The following is a 10,684-nucleotide window of genomic DNA, read 5'->3' as shown; positions in this document are numbered from 1 at the left end:
ACCTACAGAATAAAGATAAGGTGTCATTTTTGCCTCATAATTTACTGCGTAAAAACAGAAGCCCCCAAAACTTACTAAATAGTGTTTTTTCATCAATTTTGTTTCACATTGATTTTTTTCCCCGTTTCACCGTACATTTTTGGGTAAAATGACTAATGTCATTATAAAGTAGAATCAGTGATGCAAAAAATAAGCCATCATATAGAATTTTAGGTGAAAATTTTAAAGAGTTATGATTTTTTAAAGTTAAGGAGGAAAAATGGAAAATGAAAAAAACGAAAAAGCCCGGGTCCTTAAAGGGGTATTCCAGGCAAAAACTTTTTTATATATATCAACTGGCTCCGGAAAGTTAAACAGATTTGTAAATTACTTCTATTAAAAAATCTTAACCCTTTCAATAGTTATTAGCTTCTGAAGTTTTTTGTCTAATGATGTTTTGTCCCGGGACGTGAGTCATCAGAAAGCAGTTAGGCAGAAAAAAACAACTCAACTTCAGAAGCTAATAACTATTGCAAGGATTAAGATTTTTTAATCAAAGTAATTTACAAATCTGTTTAACTTTCCGGAGCCAGTTGATATATAAAAAAAAAGTTTTGGCCTGGAATACCCCTTTAAGGGGTTAACTTTCTGGAGCCAGTAGATATATAAAAGTTTTTTCCTGGAATACCCCTTAATGCTGTTTTTAATGCAGTTTTTTTGAGCCAATGCCAGATGTGGCTCCAGCAAGTAGAATAAATGCAAGCCCTTTCTATTATACTTCTTATTCCTTTTGAATACACTTCTGGTTTTGGTTAAAAAAAAAAAAAAAAACACCTGAAAGAAAACCTGCTATGAAACTGCAGCATGTGGGAAACTCCTCTAATCCAGGGCTGTATTGAGACCCTATACAGCAGCACCCAGCTCTGTTGGGACCCTGTATTCTACCATACAGGTTCCACTGTGTGTGTGTGTGGGGGGGGGGGGGGGGATCTGTTAATGAGGAAAGGTTGATACTTTATTATGTTTGAATTCAAAGCAGACCTTTTGAAAACCTATTATGCCTATCACCAAGTACACAGCTCCTCCTGGTGGCAGAGTTTGGAAAACTTGATTAATTAATATAAATACAAAACTAGCTACAATGGAAACTCCTGAATTCATGTACACCAGCACAGGGAACACATCAGCCCCTTTCCAAGGGTGGAGATTTTAATTTCAGGACAGTTTGGCAATTCAGCTGTCAAAAAATAATTTCTTGTATGTCTTTGGCAAGGTAAGGATTTAAAAATGAGTATCTTTATGGCAGACAAGAAGGGCAACTAATCCTAACACTGTATCTAAGACATTCTACCTGTTATCCACTCACCAAATAAAATAGTGATAAATAGAGACATTAAACATAGCTCATTACAATAATACAATATTTCTTGCAAGAGATCTAAAGTATTGTGCTGTAGTCATCCATGTTGAGTAGTAATACAGCATTCTTGAGGTCAGGGATAACTTAATTTTAGTATTTCAATTTGTTTGAGATGAAAGTAAAATACATCTAAATGCTTCCCATCTCTGCATATACTGTAGCAAGTTACGATAGTAGCCCAAAATATACTTATTAAAGTTCCAGGCGCGTGACTCTTTTTTAAATCACTGTAGCAATGCTGTAAAGTGAATGAATACATATATATCTAGGCATATCTTCAGCCCAAGTCCAGATGCAATGGATTCTGATTCAATCACTGGCTGTGTGCAGACGCCGAAAATCATACACTTTTTTCTGTTTCATTCTGTTCTTGAACCTGAGATGTTCTTTCTTGTGCACCTTCTTGTTGGGTTGGTATTGAACCCCCAGAACTACTCCCTGTTGGCGGAAGTAACTGTGCAGACTGCAGGACTGCCTCCGAGTGCTCCCTTGCTTTCATTCGTAGAGCTGCCACACTGGCTGTACGGTGACTCTGGCAGCTATAAGGAGGGAGAAAAGAAAGAGCCAGTGGGTCGGACACACAGCAGGAACACAGGGGACTACCTGGAAGACAAAATATAGTCAATGTAGCAAAACATTGTGAGAGCATTAACGGAAATCTGTCACCAGTGTCACCTGCACTAACCGGTCGGTATTGGAAGCTAGTGCCGGTGACACTGATGACAACGGTACTCACCTTGTCCCGGTCCGTGGCAGGGATCTCCTGTAATCTTCTCTGGTATCTTCGCTCTGGGCACTGGCTTGGGACATGGGCGGAGCTTAATGACGTTACCGCTGCTGCTCTCTGCTGGGTCCCGGGTCCTGGGAACAGCAGCGGTTATGTCATTAAGCTCCGCCCATGCCCCAAGCCAGTGCCCGGAGGGAAGATACCAGAGAAGATTACAGGAGATCCCCGCCATGGACCGGGACAAGGTGAGTACCGCTGTCATCAGTGTCACCTGCACTACCTGTCAGTACAGACAGGTTAGTGAAGGTGAAACGGGTGACAGGTTTCCTTTAAACAGGCAGAAAATGTCAACAGCGCTCCACAGCAATGGGGAACAAGCCCCCAGATCCACAGAAACAATAAAGACAATAAATAGTCTATAGCAAAGAAGTAACAGCGTCCACTTCGGTGTATGCTTTGAAAATGTGCAAAAACGTTATTCCTCCATGATAACATATCCTGCAATGTTTTGACCTGCATACGGTTCTTTGTCTATGTTTGACAAAGACTTTATTGCAAGTTGAAACATTGCAGGTCATGTTACTGTGGATTAGTTTTTGTACTTTTTAAAAGCATATAACTTCTACTTCCCTCTTATAAACACCATTGAAAAGAGAGTTTACATAGAAATCCATAGAAATAACATCCCTGTCAGGAGATTGCATGTACTCACATAATGGTGAGGGGCATATACAAACAGCAAAGGATCCCTGCTATCAATCAGCCCAAATCATGCACAATCTCCCTTATGTTTGCCTACCTAGAAGATTTGGTCTACCTTCTGTAAGCCCTGGTTGACCACTGGTGCCCCGTATTATGTTTATGAGGCCATAGTAACATTCTCCAAGTCATTATCCAAGTGTTATCAACCATCTGAATAAAATGCTTCCTATATGAGTTCACTGCAGTGTACAACTCCTTGTAACCACCAAAAGGAATAATTCAGAGGGAATTCCCCTTATCTATACAGTAAATGTGCATGCACATCGGAATCAGAATTTCCGCAGATGTTTTTGCTGCGGAAATTCTGCTGTGCGCAGCAAAACCCCATTGAAAAGAATGGGTGCCTGCTGCAATGGAGTTTCTGAGATAACCTTTTCCGCTGCATTCCATTAGGAAACATAGCCTTATTGTAACAGACAGAACAGGGAGTCTGAACTTAGTTTTAGTCTTAGTGGTGAAATTAAAAATTGCAAGATTTCAAAATTAATTTATAATATAGGTAGTAAAATTGAAAATTAGAAAAAAGCATCTAAAATATGACAAAAACATCACTAATGTGTTTAACATAAAAACTTGATTTTAACAATAGGTCATACATTCTCTTTTAGTCACTGTACAGGTGGTTTCTGGAAGTGCTGCTGAATTTGTAATATAGGACACCACACTATCCAACTATCATAAACATCTTTTTCTGTCTGGGGCATGTCCAGGTATAATCCAGTCATTCCAAAAAGAAGAACAGCAAATGTTCCTTTTTTTTTTTTGATAATCTGAGACAATTAGGACATATCCACAGGATATGACATGACTGTCCCCTTGATGCGAGTCCCACCTCTGAGACTCCCAGCTATGTTGAGATCGTGTTTTTTTTCTGAATTGTGGGTTACACCGTTTGCGTAAAGCCCATTGACTATAACGGGAGTTGCCTAAATTCTGTGAGCTACACTGTTTATGTATTTTACTATGAGCTCGAGCCCTAGATAATAAGTCAGACAACCCCTTTAAAGGGGTACTCCGGCGCTTAGACATCTTATCCCCTGATTACTGTTGATCACGGGGCCGGAGCGTTGTGACGTCATGGCTCCGCCCCGTGTGACGTCCATCACGCCCCATCCCATAGACTTGCATTGAGGGGCGGGTGTGACGTCACACGGGGGCGGAGCCGTGACGTCACGCTATTTCGCTCGCGTGGTCGGGATCCGAAGCCTCCAACGTTGCTGGAAGCCATTGAGGTGAGTGCTGCAGCTGAGATCCCGGGGGTCCCCAGCAGCGGGACCCCCGCGATCTGACATCTTATCCCCTATCCTTTGGATAGGGGATAAGATGTCTAGGGGCGGAGTACCCCTTTAATGCAATAAAGTCCGGCCTGGGCCTTGTAATCTCTAGCAACCATAGGTTCAGGGCTGAGCTTGTCAGGGAGCCTTTAAATTATAGAGCAGCTGCCTATAGGGCACTACAGTGGAGCGTGGCCAAGAAATGCCTGCTCTTAGCTTGTGCTCTGACATTGGGAATGTGTAGGATTCACAGGGAAGATATCTTTTGTAGGGTAAATTTGGCAAGTTAAAGCTGAGGACAGGCTTAATGTAAAATGTGCCTGAAGGTTTCTTGCTCAGCCGCGCCCCATTTTATTCCGGTTAATTTTAGACTGCTACCATAATAGATATAGTATCATTTATGTGTAATTTTACATTATTGGTATTGAAATATCCAAATTATATCTTAACTTACATAATTCGGGAAGTGGTAAGTTAACTTTTTATGGTTTACATTCATTAATGCACAATAAATAAAAAATAGTCTATCTATCATCTACATACTTATCTGTCTTTCTATCTTCTATCTATCTACCTTTCTTGCTGCACATTTTAAATTCTGCATACTTCTGCAAGTCAACTGGCAGTGAAAGGGTTTGCTCTCCATTAGCTGCAAATATAGTGCTGAATCAGAGTATCGCATGGTGAGATCATCTGAACAGATTAATACTTAATGTAATAATCCAGCCTCCCTGTGGTGGGGAGTAGGGGAATCAATTCTGTGAGTCTGACAGGAAGAAGACCCCTCCCCACACAAGCACAGAACCAAATCTCACCTCCCCACCTCTGATCAAAGCTCTGGACATGGGCAAACAAATCGACCTCTGGAAACAGGAATTAACTATTACATGTCTAGGATGTCACAACAGTTAAAACCTTTTAAGTCTCTCGAAATTTAGGCTTTGTCAGCCTCACCAGCTGGTTTTGGTACCACTCGCTGACCTTAAAATGTAGATGGTGGCTTCCTAACCCCAAGAGATGTCGGGGGAGAACAAAGCCGACATTAGGACATGTACAGTCCTTTTGATTTCAGGAAAGAAAAGTCACTGCCAGTGATGTCTCTTGAAAACATATGAATACTCAGCCAAGGCATACGTGCATGTGGATATGATATTGATGTAATAATCTAAGGTTCTATGACTTTTGACAAACCACCGGTCAACACAAGGAGGCATTGCCCCATTCCCTGCAAATGGCTAAACAAAGAATGATGAAGAGATATGTCCAACGAAAACAGGTCCTTAAATTGTCCATGATGAGTTTATTTTAACAAATAAAATAAAAATACTAAAAAAAACACATATGATGTTCATCTTTGGCTGAATTTACACTAACATCTTGACTTCGGTTTATAAAAGAAGTGTGACAGCTCTACGGGATTTGACTTAAAAAAGATACTGGTGGATTCCAATAGTCTCCATTGACTTCCAGTGGAAATATTTTATACATGAGTAATAGATCTACAGACTGTCCTATTCTTGATGTAAAAAATAATTAATTTCAAATCAATTATTACTTCAATTCTACATTGCTCCAATGTAAATGTTAAGCTAAAGTTATTAGTACTTCTGGACTGACAAAACAGAATGACATGACTGGTTATAATAGTGATTGTATTATTACTATACTATACATATGGTACAATACAATATGTGATTATATTACTGTATGATACCTACGGTATGATATGGTGAGGCGTGATTAGATTATGCAGGAAATCAAAGGCCAATATATATAAAGTTAAAACCTGCTGCTCCCCAATTAATAACTGGTGGCTACTATTAATTACTTGCTGAGTTATGCTGCTGGTCATTAAAGGATGTGACTACATCGCATGCCCCTGATGCTTTTAACAGTAAGTAATTGAAATGGCAGGAAATCTCTTCCGTCAGACCACACAATCACAAGACCATTCTGTGCTCAACATGAGTAAACACCAAGGCAATAACTGGGGCAGGAAACCACAGAGCGCTGTGCTGGAAGAGGTTTACCCAGCAATACTAGAAAGAGAGAAACTGTGAGGAATATTTATCAGCACTAGGTCAGCCATTTAAAACATTTAATGTCAGGCTTGTGGAGTGCCATAATTGTTTCCAGGTGACAAGGAAGCTGGTGCACAGAAAGATAAGACATCATTCTCTGTAATTAATCTTCTAAATGATTGTACCACAGTTTCCAAATATTCTATCACAATTTGTGATAGTCAAAGGCATGTTTAAAGGGAATCTGTCTGCGCTAGATCATGTTTAAAGCTCCAGTGTCATTGAGGAATTTCCGAGCCAAATTATTCACGCTTTCTCCCACCCCAACCACTCCCTGCAAGCCAAGCAGGGAGGGGTGGAGGCGGGTGGAGGTATGCATGCTACAGCTCAGTACTGCCTCCTTGACAGGAGTTCTGAGCAAGATATAGAGCTGACAGATTCCCTTTCATAAAAATAAGTTATTCTTCTAGCCTGTTATTTTGCAGAGACAAAAAATGTCAATAGTTTTTAGTTCAACAGTTAGCTAGCTCTTCAGGGCCCCCAACCTTTTCTGTAATAGATCTGTTTTTTCAAATGCATGTATTAACCCCTTAATGACCAAGCACATTTTGGCCTTAAATGGGCACTGTCATTAAACATGATTGTTAATATTTGATTCCTTATGCCAAATAAATAACTTTTGTAATTGGCTTCCATAAAAAAAAAAAAAATTGTTAGTTTTTCAGCGGTATACTTCTGGCCACCAGGGGTCTCCCTTCTTGGCCAGAACACATTCCGTCTGGTCAAAATCTCAGATTTTGGTCTCCTGCTTGTGATGGCAGCGGACCAAACTCAGGAAGTGTTTCGCTGCAAAGAGCTTCACTGAAAGCTGCTGCACAGACTTAAAGCTGCACAGACTGAAAGCTGAACAGAGCCTCAATGAAAGATACACAGACTGAAAGCTGCTGCACAGAGCTTGAGGTCTTTTCATTATCACAGCACTGCAACTATATGAGGGCGGAAGTGGTCCCCCCAGCAGGCTTCAGTGATATCATGCTTTTTGGGAAACGCCCACTTTCTTCTGCTGGAAAATTTCACTATGTGAACAAGAAGAAAGGTGAGATACAGAGCTTTTTAAAGCTCAGAAATGTTTTCTAAGGGTGGGAGGAGTGTTAGTAGTAGTTAGGTAACATAGCCTGAGTTAGTTTAGAAAAGTTTATTTGATGACAGGTACTCTTTAAGGATCAAGCCAATTTTATTTTTGCATTTTCATTTTTCCTGCTCGCCTTCTAAAAATCATAACTCTTTTATATTTTCATCCACAGATCCAGGGCTTGTTTTTTGCGTGACTAATTGTACATTGTAATGACATCACTTATTTTACCATAACATGTACAGCGCAATAAAAAAAAAATATATTATTTATTTTGGGAAATTGAAAAGAAAACCGCAATTTAGAAAATTTTGGAAGGTTTTGTTTTCATGCTGTACACTTTACATGTTTTTTTTGTTCTGTGCGTCAATACGAAAATGATACCCATGTTATATGCTTTTCTATAATTGTAGCGCTTTAAAAAAAAGTCTCAAACTATTTTAACAAAATTTGTATGTTTTAAATTGCCCTAAAGAAAAGTAAATTGGACATAATGTCACACCAAACTTCAAAAATGGGCTAGACAAAATTAATGGCACCCTTTCAAAATTGTGGAAAAATAAGATTGTTTCAAGCATGTGATGCTCCTTTAAACTCACCTGGGGCAAGTAACAGGTGTGGGCAATATAAAAATCACACCTGAAAGCAGATAAAAAGCAGAGAAGTTCACATAGTCTTTACTTTGTGTGTCTGTGTATGTGCCACACTAAGCACGGACAACAGAAAAAAGAGGAGTGAACTATCTGAGGACTTGAGAACCAAAATTGTGGAAAAATATCAACAATCTCAAGGTTACAAGTCCATCTCCAGAGAGCAAGATTTGCCTTTGTCCACAGTGTGCAACATTATCAAGAAGTTTGCAACCCATGGCACTGCAGCTATTCTCCCTGGGCGTGGACAGAAGAGAAAAATTGATGAAAGGTTTCAACGCAGGATAGTCCGGATGGGGATAAGCAGCCCCAAACAAGTTCCAAAGATAATCAAGCTGTCCTGCAGGCTCAGGGAGCATCAGTGTCAGTGCAAACTATCCATCGACATTTAAATGAAATGAAACGCTATGGCAGGAGACCCAGGAGGACGCCACTGCTGACACAGAGACATAAAAAAAAAGACTACATTTTGCCAAAATGAACTTGAGTAAGCTAAAATCCTTCTTGGAAAACTTCTTGTGGACAGATGAGACCAAGATAGAGCTTTTTGGTAAAGTACATTATTCTACTGTTTACCAAAAATGGAATGAGGCCTACAAAGAAAAGAACACAGTACCTACAGTGAAATATGGGGGATGGCAACAAAGAGCTGGAGAGTTCTGAAGTGGCCAGCAATGAGTCCAGATCTAAATCCCATTGAACACCTGTGGAGAGATCTTAAAATTGCTGTTGGGAAAAGCCCTTCCAATAAGAGAGACCTGGAGCAGTTTGCAAAGGAAGAGTGGTCCAACATTCCGGATGAGAGGTGTAGGAAGCTTATTGTTGGTTATAGGAACTGATTTCAGTTATTTTTTCCAAAGGGTGTGCAACCAAATATTAAGTTAAGGATGCCAATAATTTTGTCCAGACCATTTTTGGAGTTTAGTGTGACATTATGTCCAATTTGCTTTTTGTCCTCCCTTTTTTGGTTTAGTTCCAATACACACAAAGGGAATAAACATGTATAGCAAAACATGTGTTACTGCAATCCTTTTCTGTGAGAAATACTTCATTTTCTTGAAAAATTTAAGGGGTGTCCACATTTACGGCCATCACTGTATGCGTAGCACTGATCAGTGTTATCGGCGATCTTCTGTTCTGGTCTGCTCCATCTCAGACCAGAGCAGAAGACCCCAGGAGACGGACAGAGGCAGGTGAAGGGACCTCTGTCTCCTGGATGATCGGATCCCTGCGGTAGCGCCTTGGGTGATCCGATCATCCATTTTAAGTGCCGTACTGCCGCAGATGCCGTGATCTGTAGGGGTTAATGGCTGACATCAGCACAATCGCTGATGTCGGCCATTACCGGCAGGTTCCTGGCTGCTGACAGCAGCTGGGACCTCCCGTGCATGATGATGTAAATGTAGGTCATGGTGCGCTTAGTCCCACCGCACCATGACGTACATTTACATCCGATGTCATTAAGGGGTTAAAAGAGTGAGTGCACAGTGTTGGTTTGGGCCTCTGGACAAAAAAATCGTAAATATAAAGCCCAAGGTGTGCCATAATAATGACCACAATAGCCCAAAAAAAATAACCCTGAGCACCGCAAATACAAACTCAATAAAACAACATAAACTACATTTAATAGAAAGACCAGCTTTGTGAACAACCAATGTAGAACTGACAAACTTGACCTTCTTTGTGAATTTGTGCCTTGTTATCAAGGTACTTTTGGGTCATGTGTGTATATGCCAAAACACTGGTCTTAGTAAATTCCCCCTAATGTGTCTAAAACGTATAAATGTAATAAATGTTTGTGACTGAAAATCTCATTTCATATATAAAAAAAATGTAACTGTTTGGGCAGCAACCACATAGCGTTCTACATAAATGGGACTGTTACAAAAACGTCTGCAGCATATCTGCCACGTGTGAATTCACCCTCATAGCTGCATCCATTGACTTTGCTCACCTTTTAGAGATGCAACATGTGACAAGGCTTGGGCATAGCTGGCAGTGTTTATCAGAGCTCCTGGCAAACAAGATGGAAAGAAGGATGTTGCTGGTGGAACGGCTCTATCATGAGACAGACACCTGCTGCTGACAAGAAAGAAAGAACAGGTGAATAAAAAAAAGTGTGTACAAATTATATGTGCTTACAACATTGTTACATGTAAAATTGCTTAAAAATCTCATTTAAAATATACATCTAGTAAGATAACATAGTTAAATAGTTAGTAAGGAGAAAAAATTACACAAGTCAAGTTCAACCAAGAGATGGAGGAGGTGGATAAAGGGAAGGGGTGTTCATAATATATCCATAAATAAGAGTAGGCTATTATAAATTAAAGGAATACTGTTGTAAAATAGTGCGCTCCAGCCGGACATGCCGGCCGTGAGCGCATCTCCCAGCTCATGTCAGCAGCCGGTGGGGCTGGGATTTGCATGGTGGGATGCGCCCGCATGCGAGTCCCAGCCCATCACTCACCTCTGCCATCTGCCTCTGTTCCTGAGCTCCAGCGCACGTTCCCCGCCTCCTAGGGCACGCGCCGGAGCTTTGAAATTTAAAGGGCCAGTGCACCCATACTTAGTCTCACACCTGCACCTCTGTTATAAGTTCCAGCTCCTCCTTCATGCCCCTGCCGGATCTTTGTTTGCTTCAGTACTTTTGAGAAAGTGCAAGACCTTGCATTCTGTGACCTGACCGTGTACCTAGCCGCCTGTCTGTTGACCTTCT

The 10,684-nt window shown here is 40.6% G+C and overlaps 1 protein-coding gene across 2 annotated transcripts in view; it reads right to left on the bottom strand.

Moving 5' to 3' along the window:
- Positions 1 to 1,022: 1,022 nt before the first annotated feature.
- DRGX (dorsal root ganglia homeobox) overlaps positions 1,023 to 10,684 on the bottom strand; it is a 37,833-nt gene continuing 28,171 nt past the window's right edge. Inside the window, exons 6-7 of one of the 2 annotated variants that reach the window (XM_056529957.1) lie at positions 9,920 to 10,047; positions 1,023 to 2,002 (exon numbers count right to left, since the gene is read on the bottom strand). In XM_056529957.1, the coding sequence (XP_056385932.1) occupies positions 1,740 to 2,002; positions 9,920 to 10,047 (391 nt within the window). In that variant the 3' untranslated portion in view covers positions 1,023 to 1,739. The remainder of the gene's footprint in view (positions 2,003 to 9,919; positions 10,048 to 10,684) is intronic. The other variant, XM_056529958.1, reaches the window with a different exon arrangement.

The sequence above is a fragment of the Hyla sarda genome, chromosome 7 (assembly GCF_029499605.1).
Source record: "Hyla sarda isolate aHylSar1 chromosome 7, aHylSar1.hap1, whole genome shotgun sequence".
Taxonomy (NCBI): Eukaryota; Metazoa; Chordata; class Amphibia; order Anura; family Hylidae; genus Hyla; species Hyla sarda.
This window is presented reverse-complemented; position numbering and strand designations above follow the sequence as displayed.